The 26,773-nt window shown below is 39.4% G+C and overlaps 1 protein-coding gene across 7 annotated transcripts in view; it reads left to right on the top strand.

Annotated features, from left to right (window-relative positions):
• Positions 1-26,773, top strand: part of yaf2 (YY1 associated factor 2) — a 170,086-nt gene that overhangs the window by 66,224 nt on the left and 77,089 nt on the right. For 4 of the 7 annotated variants that reach the window (XM_060839977.1, XM_060839975.1, XM_060839976.1 and 1 more), the window contains one exon: positions 24,093-24,176. The exons of the other annotated variants lie outside the window; for them this stretch is intronic. In XM_060839977.1, coding sequence (XP_060695960.1) covers positions 24,093-24,176 — 84 coding nt within the window. The remainder of the gene's footprint in view (positions 1-24,092; positions 24,177-26,773) is intronic. 7 annotated transcript variants of the gene reach the window in all.

The following is a 26,773-nucleotide window of genomic DNA, read 5'->3' on the forward strand; positions in this document are numbered from 1 at the left end:
CTCCTGTTTAGGGCAGCAACTAAAACAAACCCTACAAGATAGGATTTAGGTGAGTGTTCAACATGTTGTGATTTCTGAGGCACAGTAGAGCATCATTAAAGTAAACTGTAACTCAGACTGCAAGTTCTTCAACTAGGACAGGCCTCCTAGACATGTTATTGCCCTATTGCGATCAGTGGAAATAAATCCCACCATAAACAAATAAATTAAATATTAAACTAAGATATTGTCCTGAGGATCCAGCATTGCCTCCTTGGATAGATTTGATATGCAGATGGGTACATTTATGCCCACTTCCATCAAAGGCTATTGTTATCTTGGGTTTTCTACAAAGATTCTCAATCATTTGAATATCCTAACAGGGCCACGTACCAGATCCACAATATATTTCTTACATTACAAACACAAAAGCATAGAAAATATGAGCAGGAGATGGCAATTCAGCCCTTCAAGCTTGCTCTGCCATTCAATATGATCATGGATGATCATCCAACTCAATACCCTGCTCCTGTTTTCCCCCATTTCCTTTGACAATTTGGTTCAAGTGCGATATTCAACTCCGTCTTGTAATCATACAATGTTTTGGCTTGAATTGCTAGCAGCTTCACGAGCTCATCACACTCTTGATGAAGAAATTTCACCTTATCTTTTCCTAATAGATTTAGCCCATAGCGTTAAACGGTGGCTCCTGGTTCTGGACTCTTCTTTGCATATCCTTCCTGCATCTACCTCGTGTCATCCTAGTTGGCATTTTATCTCTCTTTCTCTCTCCCTCTCTCCCCCTCCCCCAACTACTGCACATACATCAGTCCTGCCATCCCAGGAATCCGTTTGAAAAACCTTTTCTGTTCTCCCTCCAAGGAAACCAGAACACAGTATTTCGGGTGTGGTCTCACCAAGGCCTATATAATTGTAGCAAAACATCCCTGTTCTTGTTCTCAAATTCTTTCACTGTGAAGGACATCATGCCATTTGATGTCTTCACTACCTGCCTCCTCTGCAAACTTACATTCAGCGTTTCGTGTATGACGATACCCAGGTCACATAGCATATTCTGCTCTCTCAATTTATAGCCAGTCAGATAATCCACCTTTGTTTTTTTGCTCCCTAAGTGGATAACCTTATATTTATACTGTATCTGTCATGCATTTGTCCATTCAATCATTTTGTCCAAATCTCACTGAAGCAACTGTGCACTTCCACCCAATTTTGTCTCATATGCAAATTTAGAGATATTACATTTAAGTTTTGCATGTAAATCATTTAATATGTATTGTAAGTAGCTGGAAGTCCTAGCACTCATCCCTACAGATATGACCCCCCCCCCCCCCCCCCAAAACTCTGTCACTGCCTACCATTCAGAAAAAAACTCATTTATTCCTATTCTTTGTCCCCCAATACCCAAGCAGTTCCTATTCATCTCCATACACACGCCCCCAATCCCATCTGATTTCATTTTACATGCTGATCTCTGAGATGCGACTTTGTCGAAAGCTTCTGAAAGTCCAAATAAACCGCATTCACTGGTTTTCCCTCATCAACTCTGACTTTCATCCTCAAAAAGTTCAGGTAGATTTGACAACCATGATTTCCTGTGCTGACTCAATCCAACCTGATCATACATCAAGAATGCATCATTGCCTGTAATTGGAATTCCTTGAGGTTGTGAAAGGCATCTCATAAATCCAAATCTTAGTACAATTTTTCTGTATTGAGGTGGCACTGTTAAGCTCTGTATTTAGGAAATAAGTGATATGAGCAGTCATGTTTAAAAAATGCTTGAAGTTACAATTTCACAATATAACATTACAATTTCAAAACGTAAATATTCCAGAGTGAATTGCCCTTTGTGTTTAGTGACTCTATGAGCCATAGGGCTGTTGGTTTCATTACAGGAATTTTTATGAAACCAAATCAAACCCAGTGTAATACTGAGGGCATGTTACATTGTTGTAGGTGCCAAAGCTTTGAAATGAGATGTTAAACTGAAACCCAAAAAATCCTCTGAAGGAGGACATAAAAGATCCCATAGAACTATTTTGCAGAAGAGTTATAGAAGTTATCCCCCAATATTTACCCATCTATCAACGTCAGTAAAAGAACCATAATGTATTTGAGAGCTTACTGTGTGCAAATTAGCTGTGACATTTCCTAATCTAATGAGTAAACTGGAAAAGTGCTTTGGGCTTGCGATAGTTGTGAAATCCAAGTTTTCTTTCTCCTTTAAATATGATATTGTAGGTTGAAGTCGGCAGTGAATCTTACATTAGGATGTGTAATTGCCTTGTCAATGAACATAAATAAACATGTTCTCAAGTTTGCTCCATCATGATGGCAGCTAACATTTTAAATCCTAATTCTTTTGTCCTTTCTGTCTCAACATTTTCCATGTAACAATTTATCTCTGTTTTAAGTAGGCATTTTCCTGTTTTTCCCTCTAATTTTGTGTGGTACTGTTGCATATTTTGACAATATTTTGCATGAACCCACATTTTGTGGATTGTTCTAAAAACCATAATTGTCCCAAGTCTGAAATAATAGTGTCTTCATCCTCGCTCCCACACTAGTTGGGACAACCATTGTTAATTTACCCTTCTGTCTCTTTCAGATATTTTCATGAGTTCACTCAGTTTTTGTCATTGTATTCTCATGATGCTCCCTTAAAACAAGATTGCTACTTCTGGTTCATTTACTCATACATAACCAAATAAAAGTGGCCTGCTTCCACATTACTGCTGATTAATATTTGTGGGCAACTACATTGTGAAATAAAATCTCAATATTGCGTTCAACATGTGGTCTCAGTAACTGTCTGGAAATGCATTCATTTCTGTCAATCTATATGCAAGCTAAAATGTTACTGTAAATTTTCCTTGGCCATAAATGCCAAGCCACAAAACTTGCAAATGCTGACACAATGCTCAAAAAAAGCTGACAACTCAAAATTGCCTGAATATAAGCCTGCCGGCTGAAAATTTAAGTTGTTGCACTGCCTTTTTAATTTAAGTTTTAGACAAACTCAGATTTTTTGTATTTGTATTGGAAAGGAAACAAAACCCAAATGCATAAAATTTTGCTAGAAAATTTATTTTGGATTGAACGTTAATTGTTGGTGCATTTTTCAGAAAGGTGTAAGCGCTGCTGCTCTTTTTTACCATGAAAAATTATGTTTTGACTAATTCTAAGCACATATAAAAGTTGTAATGAACAGCTTCTTAATTCTGAAAATCTAAATGCTAATTTGTTTTATTAACAGATCATCACTTTCTAAATTGAACCTGGTAGTGTTCACACTCTTCTTATGCATAAACTGGTAACTTTCGCTCTCTCTCTTTCTTTCTCCCCCCATTCTAGTATTTAAATTTGCTCTCCTCGTCCTTCCGAAGACATTTCAAAGGAGCCCTCATTATCCATCCTGTCCCTTTTGTCCCCCATTTTATGTGAATCTTGTCACCACTTTCCCATTCGTCTGCTAATGTTGACTGTCTCTTTGTGCCAAAGTCATCTTAGTGTGTTTTCTTCTTCACCCAATCCCTCAAAAATGATGTCGCACGACAACTCAGCTACTATTTAACTGTAAGGTGCGATAGACTTGATCTGAAAACAAGTATTAGCACACCAATTTTAATTTAAGACTAAATGGTTACATTAGTTCTTGGTATGTTTCCACCCTCTCATCTCTTACCCCTTTCTGTGGGTTACCATTCCTCAGTCTCAAAGGACCCTGAACACTGCTGCTAATGGAATGCACTGGCCTTTGTTCTATCAATGCTCTTCTACAACTACAGAGATATTGACCACCCTGCAATTTAGGAAAAAGTCAGGACTGCAGATGCTGGAGATCAGAGTCGAGAGTGTGTTGCTAGAAAAGCACATAGGTCAGGCAGCATCCGAGGAGCAAGAGAATTGATGTTTCGGACATAAGCCCCTCATGTCTGAAACGTCAATTCTCTTGCTCCATGGTTGCTGCCTGACCTGTGCTTTTCCAGCACCACACTCTCGGCACCCAATAATTTAGGCTGATATTCCTACTCTAATGTGAATTTCTACATGCTGTATACAGCAACCATAATGGCTTCTATTAGCATTAAGAGAGCGCTGGGGTGCAGGGACTTCACCTACAATTTTTTTTTGTTAGAAACCACTGAAAGAATTCCAAAAATACTGTCACCATTGATGATTATTGTCTATACAGGCCCACTGCTCTGTGTGTGGAGGTGATTTGTGGGTAGTTAGGAAAGGTTTTTCTGATATGGCCAGCAGCATTTTTCATCCTCTCCAGTTTGTTTGCTTTTCATATATTGATTGTACCTGTGTATTGCAGTCCTTTCAATTGTTTCCTTCTGCAAGTTAGCTGCTGATTAGAATTCATCAGTGGCAATTTTCTCATTCCTCATTTTAAATTTGAAATGTGCTATTTTTTCCTCAGGACAATTCTTGCTGTCTAATCAATCATTGAATCAGTGGTCCTTTTTTATTGTTTAATTTGGCAACTCTGTCCTTGCTACTGGCATTAGCATTATGGTTTAAGTGCTCCATAGTTGTAATAATGGAACATTTTGCAGGATTAGATTCTTGTTTTAAAAGTCTGGTATTTTGTCTTCAGAAGAAGTTCAGAAAAGTCTGCATCAGCGCAAAGGCCGTCACAATGCTCTGCACTTACAAGAATTGCTTTATTTCAAAGTTAGTCAATTTAGTTTGTATTGTGATCATCAGCTGATTAGCACTTGAGAAATTGTGTTCTATTCTATAAAGCCTTGCACCTATAGGAATGTTTTCAAAGTTTGAAATTGTTCAAATCTGAAATGTAATTTACCTCTATTATGCCAGTCCCGTGTATTTGATGAAACTTATTTAGAAATACCTTAGGTAGCTACCAGATAGTGCAAAATTCATTGAAATTGTCATGTTGAAATATATAGTAGCAGTCTATTCAAGTGGATATGTCAAAGCTATTTGTGTGATAGACTTGCTTTGGGCATCATGGATAGAGACACATTTGATCCATTTCATTTCATTTAATGAACTTTGTCTTTAGACATTTTCATTTCATAGCTAAAGGATCATTTGTCACAGAAGGACCTCACTCCTTCCATTACACTGGGTTGCCCAAATAGTAGCATGCCATAACTTAGAACCAAGCCTGAGACTGTGGATCGGAAGCTGATTGTGCTTGTATTAGCTTTGATTACTAGTTTGTCCTGCTTGAATTTTGTTGCCTTGGTATTTTTCAAGACTGCTCTGGTACACTGCTGAATAGAATTCAAACCAGAACTTTATGATCTCTTTGTATCAGCAAACTTAAAAATGCAAGTTTGAACTTTGCATGTGGCCACTATACAAATGTGTTGGGTATGATTTTCTGAAAAAAATCTTCAGCAAAATGAGAATCCAAAAGCTAATGTGTTGAAACAATAATGCCTGAGAAGCATAACAAAAATATTGTTAACCTTTTCAGTCTTCATCCAGAGATAATTGCCAAATCCGCTTTTTAGCATCCAGTGACTTCATTAGTTTTGCTCGACATTGATCCGTAGAGACATGAGGTGAATCTCACCTTCTCTTCCTGCTTTGTATAACTGAGTTAAATTCTCTCAATATTTTTGTCAAACTGTTTGGTTTTGGCAGGATTACTTGAAAATGGTGTGGAGATGCTGGTGTTGGACTGGGGCGTACAAAGTTTAAAAATCAGACAACACCAGGTTGTAGTCCAACAGGTTTAATTGGAAGCACTAGCTTTTGGAGCGCTGCTTCTTCAACCATCTGATGAAGGAGCGGTGCTCCGAAAGGTAGTGCTTCCAATTAAACCTGTTGGACTACAACCTGGTGTTGTCTGATTTTTACTTGAAAACCATCTTGTTGCATAATAACTGGTGAACTCACTTCTTATCATAGCATTTTCTCAGTTAAAGAATAAACATTCACCAGGAGTAGGTGAACCACATTTTTTGGTGTGTTTTAAGCAGATTTGTTTAGTAGAATCCTATAAGGGGTGATATGACATGTTCTCTCTTCAGTTTCCCTAATCCTGAGAACAACTTTAGGAACTGAATTCAAAACTAATTTGCTTACTCTACATCTGCAAAATTAATCTTGGCTTCTGCTCAGTAGAAAGCAATGTTGTCATTTTTGAATAATAAGGATTCCAGGATTTCACTTGCCTCATGCCGGAGTTTGGTTATTTGTTGGCCTGTTATTTATAACAATTTCATGGATGATGGTCATTTAAAGTGATCTGAGAATAAGGAAACATGGAGAAAATCAGAAAAATACCATGGATGTTGGAAATCTGAAACAAACGCAGAAGGCAGGAGAAACTCAGCAGGCCTGGAAGTATCTGTTGCGAGAGAAACAGAGTTAACATTACAAGTCTGGTATGACTTCTCTTCAGAACTCGGGAGGAATCCTACCAAACTTGAAAAGTTAACTCTTGTTTCTCTGTTCACAGATGCTGCCAGACCTGCTGAGTTCCCCCTGCCTTCTCTGTATCTATTACCAAAACATCATCTGCATTGAGTTTAAATTCTGTGAGTATCTACTTACATCCAGTTTGACTCCATTATATGTTTTCAGAATCACTGTTTTCTCCAAAAAAAAAGTTTATTTTCCAATCTCATGGTTTTTCAGCCTCGTGATATTACTGAAGAATTTCTCCCCTTGTTTTCCAATTGTCCACGTTTTAAGATTAGAGTTTGCTTTTAAATGAGCTCCTTTTGCACACATGAAGCATTGTGGTTCTCTGCAGGGTAGTATTTCTGTTGGTGCAGCTTGTTTTTACACATCGAAAACACTCCAAAATGGCAGCCGTTCATGTCTTTTTCCCATTTTATCAAGCTTCAGCTAGTACATGTTTTCTTCTTTACGGCTGCAAACTGAATCACTTTACTTAGTACTTTCCATGGTGCATCTTTTTCCAGATGTTCCATTCACCTCATGATTTGCACTGCTTTCTCTAACGTTAAATCTTCTCTGGCTTGTAGAAGGTCTGACAAAGCCTCGTCTTCCTCCATAAATATGACTTAGTCACAATTCACTTCTACTTTCCATATTCCATAAGCACAATTCCTTTGGCAGTTTAAAAAGAGCGTTACTGAACAAATCCATACTTTACCCAGACGTCCATTCCTTCTATTACTCTTCACCAATTCAATACTAAACGTCAACAATCACTTGCCCATAACACTGCTTCATTTGTGCTGCATTCTCATCACTGCCCTGTCTTGCTAACACTTATTAGCAATGAATCCTACAGTGTCAATCAATGTACCGACCTGGAACAAAAACAAATTGCTCGAGAAACTCAGCAGGTCTGACAGCATCTGTCAGGAAGAAATCAGAGTTAATGTTTTGAGTCCAGTTTTGATGAAGAGTTACCGGACTCAACATTATTCTGCTTTCTACAAGGTCACTCTTTTTACATTTTGATTTAAAATACATTGCCTTCCCATGATGAGCTTCTACTCCCTCCCAGCTCCGTCTTCCTCCTCATATAACTCTGACATCATTATGTATGCTTCTGATATGTCCTGCAATGGTGAATGTGAACATCAATTACCATAAAAACCCCAACTGGTTCATGAATGTCATTCACAGAATGAAATTCGCCATCTTACCTGGTCTGACCTATATTTGACTCTAGACTTCACAGCAATGCAGTATGATTTCCTTCCCTAAAGTAAGCCAGATGGGTTTCCATGATAATTGATATTAAATTAGCTTTTTATTCCAGATTTTCTAAATCAAGTTTCACTATTTGCCATGGTGGGATTTGAACTCATTCGCCAGGATATTAATCTATGGCTCTGGTACTGTGATAATACCTTAGAACTTACCAAATTATGGTCACTATCACTGAAATGCTCCTCCATTGCTACTTCTACCACTTGCCCAGCTTCATTCCTTAAGATGAACACCCTCAACTCATTTTGAAAACCACTTTGCATTTAAAAAAAAGATTTCTAGCTTTGCCACAATCCTTTGCCTTAACTTGACCCTGTAGGGATGTTGGCCCTGCTCTGGTCCAAGTGCTTCTTTGCAGGTTTCACCTTCCCCATAAATGGATCCAGGAATCTAAAGCTCACTTTCATACCCCTTCTCTTCAGTCACTCTCTATCTGCCTATACCTTTAGTCGCTACCATGTGGCACTGGGAGAAATGACAACCTTTTCAGTCGTGCTTTTCAATCTGCTACCTACCTCCTAAAATCCTTATTGCAAGACCTCCTATCTCTGTTGTGGTTCTGTTCGCCGAGCTGGGAATTTGTGTTGCAGACGTTTCGTCCCCTGTCTAGGTGACATCCTTAGTTCTTGAGAGCCTCCTGTGAAGCGTTTCTGTGATGTTTCCTACAACATTTATAATGATTTGTATCTGCCGCTTCCGGTTGTCAGTTCCAGCTGTCCACTGCAGTGGCCGGTATATTGGGTTTAGGTCGATGTGCTTATTGATCGAATCTGTGGATGAGTGCCATGCCTCTAGGAATTCCCTGGCTGTTCTGTTTGGCTTGTCCTGTAATAGTAGTGTTGTCCCAGTCAAACTCGTTGCTTGTCATCTGTGTGTGTGGCTACTAAGGATAGCTGGTCATGTCGTTTCTTGGCTAGTTGGTGTTCGTGGATGCGGACCGTTAGCTGTCTTCCTGTTTGTCCTACATAGTGTTTTGTGCAGTCCTTGCCTGGGATTTTGTACACTACATTGGTTTTGCTCATGTTGGGTATTGGGTCCTTCGTCCTGGTGAGTTGTTGTCTGAGAGTGGCTGTTGGTTTGTGTGCTGTTATGAGTCCTCGTGGTCGCAGTAGTCTGGCTGTCAGTTCAGAAATGTTTTTGATGTATGGTAGTGTGGTTAGTCCTTTGGGTTGTGGCATGTCCTCATTCCGTTGTCTTTCCCTTAGGCATCTGTTGATGAAATTGCAGGGGTATCCGTTTTTGGCGAATGCTCTTCTTCCTCTTCCTGGGTGTTCTTCTTCCTCTTTTTGCAGTTCTGGTGTACTGCAGTGTGCTGTGGCCCTTTTGGACAGTATCTTGATGTAACTTTTGTGTGTGTTGGGGTGGTTGCTTTCGTAGTTTAGGACTTGGTCTGTGTGTGTGGCTTTCCTGTATGCCTCTGTGATGAAATCTCTGTTTGGTGTTCTCTGTACCATCACCTCTAGGAATGGGAGTTGGTTGTCCTTTTCTTCCTCTCTAGTGAATTGGATTCCTGTGAGTGTGGCGTTGATGATCCAGTGTGTGTTCTCTATTTCTGTGTTTTTAATGATTACAAAGGTATCATCTACATATCTGACCCAGAGTTTGGGTTGAATTTGCGGTAAGACTGTTTGTTCTAATCTTAGCAGAAGCGGTAATGCAATGAGTCCAGAGATGGACTAACACACAACAAAGAGGACACCACAACACACTCCTGGATTAGAAACCTCTCCCACAGACAGCTCACGGACATGGAAAGAACAATTCTGGCCAAGGGACTCGACTACAACCACAGGGACGCCAAGATAGCAGACTTCCTAGCAGCACTAGAACGCACACTCAGGAACAATGGATTGACAGAACAGACAAAGTATCGTACCCTTGATAACAAGGAAAAGACAAACACACAACCTCAACACCAAGGAGAGGGAAGCACTAAGAAACGATAAGAACATAATCATACTACCAGCAGACAAAGGCAGAAAGACGGTCATCCTGAACAAAGCAGACTACATCCAAAAAGCACAACAACTACTTGCAGATACCAACACCTACCAAAATAGGGAGTTTGACCCCAACCCACAGCTCACCAATAGGATAAACAACACACTGAGGAACCTACAAAAAAAAGACAGATAACCAGATTTGACCGACAGAGAATGAAACCTGAAATTAACAGCACCCTCAGATTCTATGGGCTGCCTAAAAAGCACAAACCAAACATCCCACTTAGACCCATAGTATCACCACCAGGGACACCATCTCACAAACTGGTTAAAGAACTACAGCAGAAACTGAAACACCTGATCAGCGGATCCAGACACACTATACAGTCAACACAGGAATTCTTGGACATCATCAGAAATATACACATAGACAAGGAAGAAACTATGGTCTCATTCGATGTTATGGCACTGTTCACCTCTATCGACAAAACCCAAGCCAGAGAAACAATAGCCAACCTGCTGGATATACAGAACAGACAACAAGACGGGGAACAAAGACTATCAACAAAGACTGCATACTTAAACTACTGGACCTGTGCCTCACAACACACTTCACATTCAACAACCAAATATATGAACAAATCAACGGCACACCTATGGGCTCACCCATCTCTGGACTCCTAGCAGAAACAGAATAAGGATATGCCACAACCCAAAGGACTAGCCACACTACTATACATCAAAAACATTTCTGAACTGACAGCCAGACTACTACTGTGATCACTAGGACTCATAACAGCATACAAACCAACAGCCACTCTCAGACAACAACTCACCAGGACGAAGGACCCAATACCCAGCATAAGCAAAACCAATGTAGTGTACAAAATTCCATGCAAGGACTGCACAAAACACTACGTAGGGCAAACAGGAAGACAGCTAACGGTCCACATCCATGAACACCAACTAGCCACGAAGCGACACGACCAGCTATCCTTAGTAGCCACACACTCAGATGACAAGCAACATGAGTTTGACTGGGACAACACTACGATTATAGGACAAGCCAAACAGAGAACAGCCAGGGAATTCCTAGAGGCATGGCACTCATCCACTGATTCAATCAATAAGCACATCGACCTGGACCCAATATACCGGCCACTGCAGCGACAGCTGGAACGGACAACTGGAAGTGGTAGGTATAAATCACTATAAATGCCAGAGGAAACATCACAGAAGTGCTTTACAGGAGGCTCCCAAGCACTGAGGATGTCACCTAGACAGGGGATGAAACGTCTGCAACACAAATTCCCAGCTCGGCAAACAGAACCACAACAACGAGCACCCGAGCTACAAATCTTCTCCCAAACTTTGAACCTCCTCTCTCGCTCTCTCCCTCTCATTCTCTCTCACTCTCTCAGATTTAGCATTGAGAAAGGATAGGATAGGGTGCATAATGGCATGATGTCTGGCATAAATTCAATAGGAAATCCATAAAAGTGCTTTGGCCAAAAAGTGGGCAGAATGTGGAACTTCACACCACAAAGTGAAGTTCATGGTGTTAGCATTGGTGTATTAAATAGGAAATTCAAAAAACACATGGTGCAAGGAATAGAATGGTTATAGATTACAGAAGGGAAAAGGACATTTGCGTAGAGCATAAGCAACAGTACTTTGGCTGAATTGCCAGAAGCAACAGCACTTCAACTGCATGGCCTGTTTCTGAACTATAGACTCTTTGTAACCAAGCAAGTGGTTATCTTGTAGGCCAGTGGTTCCTTTCTATATAGTGTTTGTTTTGGACTAATGTGGCATTAATTTTTTTCCCTAAACAGCTCTAATGCCTTTGCTAATTCTTTTATTCAAACTGGAGACTCTAATTTTGCCTGATGGTGACATGCTTTGTCTACTGTGTTATTCTTTTGTTATCTCTTTAACTATGTGTGTATGATGTTTCATCATATTTCCACATAATTTTTATGTCATTTTATCTAAATCTCTTGAAAATGCTTATTACATTTGCACACTATTTCTCTTAGTGCAGCATGATTTAAAAAAAACTGCAGCTGAACATCTACAAAATTCTTCCATGCCCACTAGGAAAACCAAAAACTGCATGTTATTAATTAAACATTAGTCTATGAATTATTCAGTGTTAACCAATTGCAGATGAGATTCCCACGAGCTGAGCTCAAGGTTCCATTGAATTTTTGATAGTCATTTAACTATCAACTCTTGTTAATATAAATATTCACCCAGGTCTATTTCAAAGGATGTAATTAATGCAGTTTACTTGCAGATATCTGCTGTTCTTTGAAGGGCCAGGCAATGAAGGAACTTTTTATATTTTGTTCTGCCCATAGCTTTCTAATTCTGTTCTTCTTTATAGATTAAACTCTAAAGTAAATAAGCAGTGTGTTCCTGTACTATCTTAAAATTTCAAAGACATGGATCAAGTTACCATGTAATCATCTTCGTGATACTGTGGAAGCTATTTATAGGTCTGTCAAGCTATTGTGACTTTTTGATATTTGTGGGCCTGATTTCAGGAGAGCTAAATCACACTGCTTTTTCAACCAGCCCTGCTCAGTAAGGAAATTAAGTACAAATAGAGCTGAGTTGACTGGGTTCATCAATTGGACTTGGCACGATTTACTGGCTGGAAATGGCCATGGTCAGCTGTTTGGACATTTCTGTACCTTATATGTAGTGGAAAAAGGAATTATTTGTCTCAATTTTGAACCTAAGTGGTATCCCTACTGTTGTGGGTATTGTACTGGAATGTTGCAAGCAAAAGTGTAGGACATAATTCAACAGGGCACTGAAGATTCGAGACAATGTCTGAAGCTATAAGAGGGAAGTCTTTTTTTTGTTCAATGTTGCAATGTGTTATGTTTTGAGGAAAAACAAATACTCCCAGCAATGTTGATAATATGTGCAGTAATGCACAGTTGGAACTGTGTTCTATCTCTGAACGAACAGACCCTGTGAACACATGGCTTCTTCAACGCAATCAAAAATGCTCTCTCACAGGATGAACACCACTGTATGTAGTTGCAAATTATTGGTGTTTAGGTCATCTCTGTGTCTTTGTTCCTGTCCAGCTGCATATTTATTTCATACTCAGTTATTTTTCTTCCACAAATGTGCCTTATTTCAGCTGGCACTTCTGTATCCATTGTAATGATTCATTAATAATTGCAACCTAAATGGAGATTTAAAATATGAATAAAGAAAAGTTGTATCAATTTCCGCTCCAGTTTCTTTCACATAGTACCAACGCCCGTTGGACATCACTTCCACAAACCTGACAATTAACAGCTTGATTTGTACCAAAATGTTGAGTGGGGCTAGTATTGAGTCAGAATGTTCTATAGAAGGGCAAGAGTAAGATTTAATTTACAATAAGATATTGTAATTGTGGTGATCTGGGATGATATACCACAAAGTGAATGAGCATATATCTCTAATTGAAATGTACAGTAATGGGCAGTTCATGCGCAATAATTTAAAAACTTGAAATTTTTCTTTAGTTTTGCAGTAATCATAATTACCAAATGGATGGAACTGGAAAAGATATTTCTTGAAAGTGTTTGTAGCATAAAAAGCGGTCAACTATAATTTTATCAGCTCAAACATTGAGGAAATACATAGCATCTCCAACACGGTAACACTCCTATCTCTCAGATGACATTTTAAGATGCTCTCTTGGGTGGATGTAAAATGTTATATGACATTGTTCCAAAGAGTTCTAGCACATGCCTTGGTCAATAATTATTCCTTATTCATATGGTAAAATGAAACTTGAGTCTTGCTGGAATTTTTAAAAAATTCTTCCATTCTATGTGCAAGTCCAACATTTTATTGGCCATTCCTAATTGCCTTTCAGAAAATGTTAAATGTCTTCCTTGAATTGCTGAAATCCATTCTGTAGCAGCTATTGTCTTGCACACATTAGAAGAGACACAAGAGTGCCAAATTTCAAATTGAGAAACAATTTGTTCTGATCCCAGCCAATAGCAATACCGACCAAGCCAAATCTCAGGATGAAACCTAGCTTGATTAACTATTCTTTAATTTTTGCATTTTTCATTTATGGTGGTTACTCACTGATCTGCCAATGTTCGTGAACTACATAATGCCAGTTTATTGCACAAAGAAATAAAATATTTATAAACCATAACATGGTTGACATAAGCAAAACCAAGTTTCAGCCTGTTTCTCGGCAGAGTCCTTTTCCAGATACTCAATCTCAAAGTGTCTTTCCTATCTTAACTCTTTAATTCCTTACATAACTGTTTCCAGTTTGATGGTCTGAAGACTGCTATTTTTTTCAGTTCTACACAAATTTTCTTCACTTGGAGACTTCCCAAAATCAACCTGACCTTCTACTGGGTCAAACTGTTCTTGTGAACTGAAACCTACCACTAGCACTTGGGGTGCTGTATGATCACAAGAGTCCCTTTTTGTCAGCACTTCGTCAATTGACAGCACAGGTATCCTGCATTTCATTTCCAAGCAGGCGTACAATTAAAATTGTTTCTTTAGATCACTGTTCCAAATAACCTTCTGACCTATTTTCTAAAAAAAATTCACTGAATTTTTTTTAACCTATGTCAAATCCAAATGGTGACAATATATTATACAGCTTTACCATCCTTTTCATGAGAAAAAGATTGGGGAATGATTGTTTGGGCAAATCAGCTCTGTTTGGTTGAAATGTTGCCATAGAGAACTGTTGCATTATTTGCCTTTATTTAGTTCAAAAAACGCTCAATGTCTATGAATTTTTCTTTTTTCTCAAGAAGAACAGGTCACTGCATATATACATGTAAGTAGCTCTGTGTGCATAAATGAGCCAAATTATAAGCTTGACTGGTAACCTAAATAGGTTGCTGCTGTAATTCTTCAGTCATTCAGGACTCTTCAGGAAGTGGTATCTATCATAGATTCACATCTAGCATTAGGAATTATTATCTGACTTTTACGACAATGCGCTTAACTATGGAGGGAATTCCATCTATTATGATCAGCAATGTGAAATTGCTATTTGATTTATTCCTTAACCACAATTACTATTTTAAGAGTAGGGTAGCTTATCTAGTCATTATCTCACAGCTGATTGCTGTGTACAAATTAACTTGCATGTTTTCACCCAATTACAGTTCAAATGTACTTTATTGGCTTTGAAACACTTTAAATCGTTATGAGGCCATGAATAGCACAGTGGAAACTACGTAGAATACTGACTATTTTCAAGTGAATTCAGACTTTTGGCCCCAAAATTCTTCATTTTTCATATTTAGTGTAGATAAATTGACAAAAAAGATCCAAGGAATTCCGGATGCTGTAAATCAAACAAAATTAGAAATTGCTGGAAAACACAACAGGTCTGGCAACATCAGAAAGCAGACTTAACTTTTTGGGTCCAACGATCTTTCTGCTTTCTCTCCACAAATGCTCCACAGGTCTACTGAGTTTTCCAACGATCCCTGTTTTTGTATGTAAATCGATTCCTGACTTTTCGCCCAAAAATCCTTGACTTTTCATTAACTTGTACTAATTTTGGGAGTGAGGTTGGTGGTAACAGGCCAGTAAGTCTTTTTCAGAATTGTTCTTTTCTCATTTAATTCCTCAAAAATAGCCTGGGACAGCAGCTCCTTGCCAGATTCAGAACCATGGTTAGAGACAAAAAAGACTGGAGACACTGAAATCCAAAGTAGACAGGCAGGAGGCTGGAAAAACATAGCAAGCAAGATAGCATCAAGAGGTGGAGAAGTTGACTTTTTGGGGTAACTCTTCTTCCGGTTTTGGTGGGGGGGGGGGTGGGGGGGTTGCGGGCAGGGGGTGGTGGTGGCAGGATTGCAGGAGGCTGGAAGAACACAGCAAGCCAGGGCTGCATCAGGGATGGAAAAGTCAATATTTCGGGGGTAACCCTTCTTCAGGACTTGGGGGGCAGGAGCCTGGAAGAACACAGCAAGCCAGGCAGCATTCATCAACTGCCAAGACTGCTCTGGTCAGCGGTTCATCACTTCCCAACAACCCATGTATATTTCAATCCCTTGAAAGTATTACTTGTATAAAAGCAATCTGCTACACATTTTTTGACAAATATTCCTGTCTAAATAAATACAGTAGAATAGAGTATGCAGCTCAGAAATAGACTTTTCAGTCCAGCTAGACTTTGTTGTTTTTCCATCAATTCCATTTTCCTCCTCATCTCTTTTGGGCATACTTTTCTACAGCCTCAAATCTATCTTTCCAAAAAGCAGACCTTTTCTCTCCAGCATTGACCCTGGAACAGTGAATGTGTAGGAATGTTTGAGCTGATTGCAGAGGACAGATTCAGTTGGACCAGTGCACACACAGGACCTGAGTCCACTTAATTGCTTTCAGATCTGCCTCCTTCCTGGCCTTCCCTGTTCCCCAGATACACAGATGACTGTTTCAGTGGCAGGAATACCCCAGTTGCAACATTTCTGAACGTTTTCAGAAATCAGCCACCTGTCTCTGTCCCCATTTTTACGGTTTAGTCAAATGTACTCTTTCCTTTAAGAACCACTTCACTAAGATTTTTTTAAAACCTGCCTAATCTACCTTTTATGTACAAGTTCTTTGTCCAAAGTGGTTAGGAGGAGTTGCAGCATTCAAGCGTTCCCTGTGACCTAGTTATTTTCATGACATTGATGATCAGTGCAGAATGTGCTGCCGAGATCACTATGCGAAGGAGTGGATTACGAAACTCGGAAAAGCCAAAACCAGGCACAGTTTCTGTACAAAAGTTGCTGGATTTCGGACGCTAGCTATATGGAGTTTCCTGTGATATTCTTGTCTCTTTTTGAAAGCATCTAACTTATTTGCCTTAGCCACTTAAAACAATGTAAAACCGAGAAAACGTTTCCCAATGGTGGCATAGTGGTTAGCACTGCTGCCTCACAGCACCAGAGACCTGAGTTCAATTCCCACCTCGGGCGACTGACTGTGTGGAGTTTGCACATTCTCCCGTGCCTGCGTGGATTTCCACTGGATGGTCCGGTTTCCTCCCACAGTCTAAAAATGTGCAGGTTAGGTGAATTGGTCATGCTAAATTGCCCGTAGTGTTAGGTGAAGGGGTAAATGTAGGGGAATGGGTCTGGGTGGGTTGTGCTTCAGAGGGTAGGTGTGGACTTGTTGGGTCGAAGGGCCCGTTTCCACACTGTAAGTAATCTAATCTAATGTAGGAAAGAATATAACTAGGGTTGTCAATACAAGATAGTTGTTGGGAAGTCCGATAGAAGACGACTTTATTCAAAAGAATGTGATAGTGCTACCAAATGGTGTACTTGATATGAATAGGTGCCGATTAGGAGAAACTAAACAAAGAAAGGAGGGAAAAGGCTATAATAGGATAGATATGGGTGAGGAAAGATGGGGGGAGGCTGAAGGGAAGAATCAGCATGGATGAGTTGCAGAAAATGACCTGTTTCTGTGCCTTGTAACCAACGTTATTCCATTTACTTAATTAAAAATGTCAAAAGTTTTGAAAAACGGATACATACTATTTACTGCATTATCCTATTTATTCCTTGTGTCATTTTTTAAAAAAATTCCATTTGATTAAGAATGATTTTGCCTTATACATAGTATTGTATGATACTTTCTGTTCCTCCATATTTTTTCACTGCTAATATGGATTTCCATACCATTCCTGATGTTAAGCCATTATACACTTGATGTTGCTTCTCCATTTTTGTATAGAGGAACTACGTTACTTGTGCACAAGCCCTCTGATACTATCCCGTCTTCAAAAGTAATTTTGCCTGTGCTGTACCCTACCCAGTTATGAGTTTGTTATGAGCTGAACCTGGGATTTTGACTGATTCTAGTTTTAATAGCCTTTCAATTATTTTCTCCCATTCTATCCCAATTCTAGTTAACTTTTTAAACTCTTTTTTCCTTTACCATCTTCAATAAAAAGTGAGGCAAAGTAGGTATCCAACCTGTTGTTTTGAAGACTGCATCAACATTTTAAATTATTTACTTTTAAGAAAAAATGGATATTAATTAATTTATCTTTATGCTCTCTGACTTTATTTGACCACTGGACCTTTTTGTTATCCCGGTTCTGTTAAGTGTTAAAAGCAATTTTCCATTCTCATGCCATGGTAAAACTAATTATAAATCTGAATTTGAATCATTGTTTCCAGTAGTTTTGTTTCAGTCAAGATAAAGCACAATGCTGTGATTTGGTTGTTGAGTGGTGTTGAAGTTGTTTCTATACAGTTTAGGGCCTTGAATATGAACATCTGTACCTTCTGCCAAATGCAAGTGAGACGTGTTGTTAGTGAGGGCTGCAGCTTCATGGTCCATTTTGCATGCAACACTTGACCAATCAGAGTCAACTTGCCCATCAGTTCCCTTTTCTCATGAAGTATAAATTGTTTGCCCATTTGAGTTTTCTTGCATCTGTCTTGATTAGCACAAAATGAAAAGCTTCAAAAGCATACCTTTTATTCACCAGTTTGTTTTATTTCATGAATTGAAACTTAATTCTATTGAGATGCTAATTAGACACAAAAAGCTTGCATCGATTCTATTATATATTGAATTTATAATCATTTACTTTTACCCAAATATACTTAAACAGTACTGAAAACAGCAAATGCTGGCGATCACAGCGGGTCAGACATCATCCACGGAGAGACAGCAAGCTAACTTTTCGCGCCGAGATGACTCTTCAGAACTGAACTGTGGAGGGGACAGTATTTATGCTATAATTTGGGGAGGTTGTAGTTGCTGTAGGGTGCTGGTGGAGAAAAGATGTTGATAATTCAGATTAAGTGATCAGAATGTGGGAATGGCAGAACAATGGTGTGCCTCCTGCCAAATTTGAAAGGACAGACAGTACCACTGGGATTGGGGGTAGGGGAGATGATAATAGAAAGGAATAAGCTAAATGAAAGGGAAGAAATGGGGAGTTGGTTCACAATGTGAAGGTGTTGAACTCAATATTAATTCTGGAAGGCTGTAAAGTGCCTAATCTGAAAGTGAGATGTTATTCCTCCATTTTACACCGTGATTCACTGGACTATTGTCGCATGCCAAGGACAGACAAGTGGGCATGCGAGCAGGACGTTGTGTTAAAATGACCAGCTGAGGGAAAGTCAGAGTCATGCTTGTGCACAGACTGAGGATTTCCCCAAAGCAGTCACTCAGTCGGTATTTGGTTTCTCCAATGTAGAATAGGTTGCATTGTGTCCAATGGATACAATACATAAGATTGGTGGAGGTACAGATGAAATGCTGCTTCACCTGAAAAGACTGTTTAGGCTCTTGAATGTTGAGCAGGGAGGAAGTGAAGGGGCAGGTGTTGCACATCCTGCAGTTATGTGAGAAGGTACTGTAGGGAGGGTGGATGGTGTTGGTGCTTGTAAAATGGAATAGGGTGTCCCAGAGGGACCCGTTCCCTGCAAAATGCTTACACTGTGACCATGTATGCTTCGGTGTGCACCAGAACTTGCATTTTTGTTGGGTATTTAATGTGACATAATGTCCCAAAGAGCTGCAAGGAGAGTAACTAGATAAGAGTTGACACAATTAAAGAGTGAGATGTTAGTGCAGGTGACAAGATGCTTGATCATATAGGCAGTATCTTAAACAAGAAGTGAGACGAGATGCCAAAATGGGGTTTGGAAGTTTAGAGCTTTACAAGCTTTACAAGAGGCCAGAGCAGGGTGTGACAGAGCTTGAAAGACTGTTGGGCTGGAGGAGGATAGATTCAGAGAAAGGTGAAAACATATAGATGAGAATATATTTTAACAATTAGTTCACGCCCAATTAATCCTTAATTAACATATCCATCACTTGTTCCCTCATTTGATTTGTTCCGGCATTTCTTCAGACCATGGATGAAGGAATGGAATGTGTTGCTTTGGATTTCCATGTAGTCAGAGCAATGAAGTGCAAGTAAACTTGTCATATTCACCATATTCATATTGTACTGTTCATAGTTTGACAAAAAAGTTCACGTTGAATGATTTATTTCACTCTGACTCTAATAATGATTTGTGTGAGAAGCAAACACGTTTGCCATAATATGACAGATTATGCTCTTTTTGAAGTTTAGAGTGGGAGAGTTTGTCAGAATGGAATAGAGACAACATTTAACAATACCTAATTTTGTTGTACGTTATTGCTGAGCAGTAGAAGTTGTTGAGGTGTTGTTCCTAACCACTGACTTTTTTTGACTTTTAATGAGTGCTTTTCAAAAGAAGAGTCACTGAATATGTAGCAAGACTTGATGTTTTCTCCAATGATCATTTAAATGTAAATAGATTTTGGCAGCTGATGAAAACAAGATTAAAATGAAGGAGGCCAATTACACTTGTAAAGTGGAACTTCAGTTCGTGCATTATTGATGGAGATGGCTCAGATGCAAAAGAACAAATACACTGGGGTGCCTCTTATTGTATATAAATGACTTTTTTGTCTGTGCAAAAAATGTTTTATTAAAACGCTCCCCTAAATATTTATATAGAAAAGATCAGAGAGTGCTTACTTCATAAAGGACTGCAAGGGCAATGTTTTAATCTTCACAGCTAAACTGGTTTAATGTTTGCACTGGTTTGTATAAAGGCAACAAAGGAGGAGGTATAATGGTAAAGGTATGACCATTAAATATTGAAGGGCTTTAAAATGAAATTACTGTACAGTTGAGACTATGGTGATGTTATTGACATGAACAGATATGGGAGGCCGATGGGTTGCACACCTTTGCTTGTGTGAAGAATAAATGTCATGGATGAGTTTGAGTCTGATTTCACTTTGTGATTTTCATGTAATACTATGGATGGTATAGACATAAAATTGTCAATATTTGCTGATCTGAAAATGCTTCTGGAATTGATTGTGAACAGGATTCATGCATTGTTGTATCATCCAATTTCTGTTTTGGCCTGGATTGAAAGTTCCAATTGTCTTGTGTTGTCATTATCAAACATTGATGGCTTGTAGTTGACATAGTGACGTTGCCAGTCTTCCTTTCTGTAATGAGTCCGTGCTTATCTAATCAAGAGTTGTAGAGGATAAATCACTTGTAAATCTGAATAAGCAGAGGAATATTTCTTACACAAGAAAGTTTCTTGCTTGATAGCAATAGATATTATTTACATTGTGGGTGTAAGTTTGCTTGCTGAGCTGGAAGGTTCATTTTCAGATGTTTCGTCACCATACTAGGTAACATCTTCAATGAGTCTCCGGATGAAGCACTGCTGGTGCTTCCTGCTTTCTGTTTATATTTTTGAGTTTTCTTGGGTTGCTGATGTCATTTCCTGTGGTGATGTCATTTCCTATGGCGATGTCATTTCCTGTCCTTTTCTCAGGGATGGTAACCAACCCAAGGAAACCCAAACATATGAATAGAAAGCAGGAAACATCTGCAATGCCTCGTCCAGAAGCTCACTGAAAATGTTACCTAGTATGGTGACGAAACATCTGAAAATGAACCTTCCAGCACAGCGAACAAACCTACATCCAGAACCTCAACCTGAGCTACAAATCTTCTCAAAACTCACTATTTACATCCCTAACTATTATTAAGACTAACAGGAGCCAGAGATGGCATGTCTCCATCAGATTCTCTTGCCTCTTCTCCAGTGGAGCTTAAAGCAGCTTTAACATTTACCTGGTTGAGAAGCATTACCCATGCAACATCAATGCCATCAAATCATTATAGCACAAACGGGGGCCATTTGGCTCGCTGTGCCTACACTGGCACTTCAAATGAAAATCATTACCTCGTGCCAATCTTCTCCATTCCCACCACACTCTTGCACAATACTTCTATCCAAGTAATCATCCATTGCCCTCTTATATGCCTCAGTTGAACCCGCCTCCACCACACTTCCATACAGTACACTCCTTGCTCTAACTACTCGTGAGAAAAAGTTTTTCTCACATTACCCTTGCTGCTTTTGGACATCACTTTAAAACTATGCCCTCTGGTTCTTGTTTCTTTTGTGAGCGGAAACAGCTTCTCTCTATCCAGCCTAATGCTGATTTTGAAAATGTCTATCAAATCTCTCTTCAGCCGCCATCTTTCTCAGGAGAACAATGCTAACTTCTTCAATCCATCCTCATAATTGTAGGTACTTATTCCTGGTACCTTTCTTGTGAATTGCTTCAGCATTCTCTCCACTGCATTCGCATCTTCCTATAATGTGGTGCCACAACTGTACAGAACACTTCAGTTGAGGTCTAACAAGTGCCTTATACAAGTTCAACATCTTGGCAGCATGGTAGCTCAGTGGTTAGCACTCTGCTTCACAGCGCCAGGGACCCAGGCTCAATTCCAGCCTTGGTCAACTATCGAGTTTGCACATTCTCCCCACAGTCTGTGTGTGTTTTTTCCAGGTGCTCCCGCATACTCCCACAGTCCAGAGGTGTATGCGTTACATAGTCTAGCCATGCTAAAATGTCAACAGTGTCCATGGATATGCAGGCTAGTTGGATTAGCTATAGGAAATGCAGGGTTACAGGGATAAGATAGGGGGTGAGATTGGGTGGGGTGCTCTTTGGAGGGCCGCTGTGGACTCGTTGGGCCAAATAGCCTGCTTCTACACCATAGGGATTCTAAGATCACCACTTGCTCTTATACTCTGTACCCCTATCCATAAAGCCAAGAACACTGTATGCTTTATTAATATCTCTCCACCTGTATATGTACACCCAAGTCCTCCTATAATTCTATTCAAAGTTCACATCATCTGCAATTTTTGAAATTGTCCCCTGCACACTGAGATCAAGATTATTAACATGATACACATCAGGAAAGGCAAGGCTTCCAGTGTGGACCACTGAGGAACTCCACTAAATATTGGTCTCTAATCGACTCTACTCCTTTAACAATTTTTTTAGATGCCAACAGAAGACTTTGGGTTTTCTCTTTACCTTAGTTGCTAGTCCTTTCTGAATTTGAGCCAGTGTGGGAACAGTGAAGAGCAGGAGAGTGCTAGTATCTGGAACAGGGTATTAATGCTATTGGTACCATAGTTGACTCCAAAGTGCCTTCCCCACAACAATGCCAAATCAAGGCCGACAATCTCTGCGCATGTGTATTCAAAATTTTCAGTGGAAAGCTATGATTGGGAATCACTGCCTTGTTATCCCTTTGTGCTTTATTCCTGCAGCTCTGTATTATCATAGGTAAGCCATTCAGTCCCTAAAGCCTAATACGCCATTTAATTAGATCTTGTTTGAACTGTCTCTTAATTTTACTTACTTACTTTGGTTCATTCCTGGGACCATTCTTGTAAATCACTTTATCACCTTGGCTCCACATCCTTTAAAGTACTTGCCTCATGAAAAACTACCAATCGCAGTTTTGAAATGTTCAATTCCTAGGCACACCAGCTTTTTCAAAGAGGAAATACTTCAAACTTTCAATGAAAAAGTGCTATCTGATTTCACCTCTAAATGACTGACTAATGTCAAATTGATGACCTGCTATTCTGGGGTTTGCCCCCAGAAAAATTCAGAAAGGAAATACCTTTCCTCTATTTCTTTTTTTAATTCAATTCCTGAACACCTCACATAGATCATTCCATGTATAGTCCAGAAAATGCAAGCCTACAAATTCTTACAAATTAGCCCTTTAGCCTCTGTATAATTATGATAAATCCATGCTGCAACTTTTCTAATGCCAAAATGTCTTTCCTGAGGTGCTGTGCCCACAACTGAAGACCAATTGTAGCACCCAGAATGCCCCACTGGAATCAGTGACCTAGGTGTCACACATGGGGTCTGGCTGGCCCATGTTACTATCATTCCTTTTGCTACATTTAGGCACTAAGCTGAAGAATCATTTGCATTGATGTATATATGTCCATTACTGATTCCATTCTGAGAACTAAGTTTTTTTTAAACATCAAAACTTTGCATCTAATTGTACTTGGTGAATACATTTATTGTAATATCTGTTTTGGAATTTTGTATGCTTGCATGCAACATTAGTTTGAAAGTCCTTTCAGGATTTATTTTGAATTATTTGTGTTCCTTAGATTGAATCATAAGATTCACTAACAGTTTAAAATGACTCTAGACCGTCAGTGGTAATATAGTGCGGTGAACAACTGAACAGAAATTTTACAGTAAGTGCATTCAACACAGAAAGAGAACCTGTTCATTTTCCATTCAACTTTTGTAAGTGTTCTGGTGCAGCACTTTTACACATTAAAAGACATTTATAAATTGAATGCTTATTGAATCCCTTTATTCAATCACTGTAGCCATGGAAACATACCCAAGTTGCAACACATCAGTTTTCAGGCATGATCCGTCATGTTCCTAGTAAGGTTTTTATTTTATTCTTTGCATGTTGAATTTTGATGAGTGGCTCCACGATTCTGGCAGAAGTCAGTTATGGGCCAGCAAATGCAGTAAAGCTATCAAATACTTCTCTCTGCCTCATTGCTTACACCCTTTCCCCATTAGCCCATCCCAAGGAAAGCCACCGGTCAGCATCACCACTTCGAAAAGCCACCCAGGACGACCTACAAGATCCAACCCAAGCAGCATGTGAGTATTTGACAAACCACAACAGGCACACTCAGTGCAGTGGAAGGGCTCATGCCATTCCTATCGTAGCATGTCCAAACCAGTTACTGTAAGCCAATTCAGCTTTATTGCTTTCTTATTTTCTCTGTTTAACTGCTTATATAGTTACGTGAGTTCATTAATTAAGAGATTTTAATAGAAGATGCAAGTTATTTCTGTAGCTAATGAGCTGCAACAGAATGCACGTAAGGCTTGTTATTTTTCTTAATTGTAGAAATGCTTTTAAATCACATTTTAAAATTGCGCATGTACATCAAATTTTGACTGCGGTGAAATAGAAAGATTCACCACCACCAAATTACCGTGTTATGTGATGTGTAATAACGTGATACTGGCTTTAAAATATGGAAAATTGCCAAGTGTAAATTCCACCAATGATATTGAATCTTTTATATCTCCGTATTGGTCACACATTTATGGTAGACCATATTACCTCCTCTCGATGAATGGAGCATAATTTCCTAACTTCCGAAAATGCTGGTAACACTCAATGGGGTCTGGTAGCGTTTGTATGGAGACAAAATAGTCGACTTGAATCCTGTCGTCACAGCTGAAAAATACCAGATATGAACGGCTTTCAGAAATTAGAGCTGCACACTGTGGGAATAACTTACATTCACAAGAAGTGGGCGGCACGGTGGCACAGCGGTTAGCACTACTGCCTCACAGCACCTGAGACCCGGGTTCAATTCCCGACTCAGGTGACTGACTGACTGTGTGGAGTTTGCACGTTCTCCCCGTGTCTGCGTGGGTTTCCTCCGGGTGCTCCGGTTTCCTCCCACAGTCCAAAGATGTGCGGGTCAGGTGAATTGGCCATGCTAAATTGCCCGTAGTGTTAGGTAAGGGGTAAATGTAGGGGTATGGGTGGGTTTCGCTTCGGCGGGTCGGTGTGGACTTGTTGGGCCGAAGGGCCTGTTTCCACACTGTAAGTCTAAGTGTATCTTTGTTTTCATACTTGTCCCTTTATCACCTCCTGTTGCCTTATGCAATGACCATCCCAGTTATCATGTAACTAGAGCTACTCTCCATGTTCCATGTAAATCTCTGTTTTGTTCTTTGCTGTCCTCCCCTTTTTTTTCCTGAATCCATGATTAGTTAAAAGCTGTCTATCTCTAGTATTTGCCAGTTCTATTGATAGGTCACCATGAAGTTGGTTTTTCTCTCTCTATCAGATTCTGCCTGACCCACTGAGTATTTTTAGCATTTTCTGGTTTTATTCCTTCAGATTACCAACATATGTAATATTTGTCTTTGTCTTTCCTAATTAGTTGCGGAGGCAGATGTTACCAGTTTAATTGATTTATCATTTACTCTATTCTAGAAGCTTCATCATTATCACATTTTATTCATATGCATTCACATGATGTGGGCATCGCTGACTAGGCCAGCATTCGTTGCCCATGCCTAATTGCCCAGAAGGCAATTGAAAGTCCCCTACATTACTGTGGGTCTGAAATCAAATGTAGGCCACACCAGATGAGGATGGCAGATTTCTTTCCCTGAAGATTAGGCTTCCAAATTCTGTACACATTTTTGATTTCAAACCAAATTCACAACATGGCAGTGACTCTTCAGTTCCTGGTTTCTTTGCAATGTGTTGCTAATTGGTGTTCTGAAATGTAAGATTGCTGCACTTTGAGATTTTCACTGCTTTTCTCCAGAAAGCTGCAGCAGCTGTGGCTGTTGGAGTTGATGTTGAGGAGAGAAGGATTAGGTGGGACAACTTCAAACATACACAGAGGTGAAGGCAGCCTCACTATATGGTGAGTCTTCATCTTTAAAATTGACATGAGGCCTTTGGGATGTTGCTTTGGGGAGGGTTGCAGCAGCAGAGAGCGTAAGGCAGTTACATATTCCTTCCATTTTTGCAAAATGCCAGCTAATAAGTCTTGAGATATGTAGGCAGATGGTAAAGTAGTGAGGAAACCATATCAAGTGTTTGAACAAAGAGATGATGGCGACCTCTTAAATTGTCACTGTGCCCTTAAGTTCAAGCTTATTAACAAGACCATGTTTTTTCTTTACAGCTCTGACGGTAAAGTTTGATACACATTATTTGCTAATAATGGAACAGAATGATACACAAAATTCCTGTGTTATGTGATGTATAACAAAAGGATGCTGACTTCAAAATATAATACAGTTGCCAATTGAAAATATTCCACCAAGAATGATGAATCTCAAATGCCTGTGTATTGTTCACAAATTTATGACAGACCACATTACTTCAGTTGGACAAATAAACCAAATGTTTTTCCTAACTTCAGAAAATGCTGAAAACACTCAGTGGGGTCTGGTCCTGTTTCCTCATGTTACTTGTCTGATGTAGTGGGGTAAGGGATAGCCAGGAATTGAATGACATTCACAGAAGTCTAAGTATACCTACTTCACTATCGATAACTTGAGACGTTATTCACAGAACACTGAAAGAGTGTAATTGTTACACTATCAAAGCTAACCTATTAATTGTGCAGACTGAGTTCCATAAATAAGCCACTGCTTTCATTGTTTGATTGAGGAATGAACTTGCTCTAGTCCACCAATTGCTGCTTTCCTCT

This window comes from Hemiscyllium ocellatum, chromosome 19 (genome assembly GCF_020745735.1).
Source record: "Hemiscyllium ocellatum isolate sHemOce1 chromosome 19, sHemOce1.pat.X.cur, whole genome shotgun sequence".
NCBI lineage: Eukaryota > Metazoa > Chordata > Chondrichthyes > Orectolobiformes > Hemiscylliidae > Hemiscyllium > Hemiscyllium ocellatum.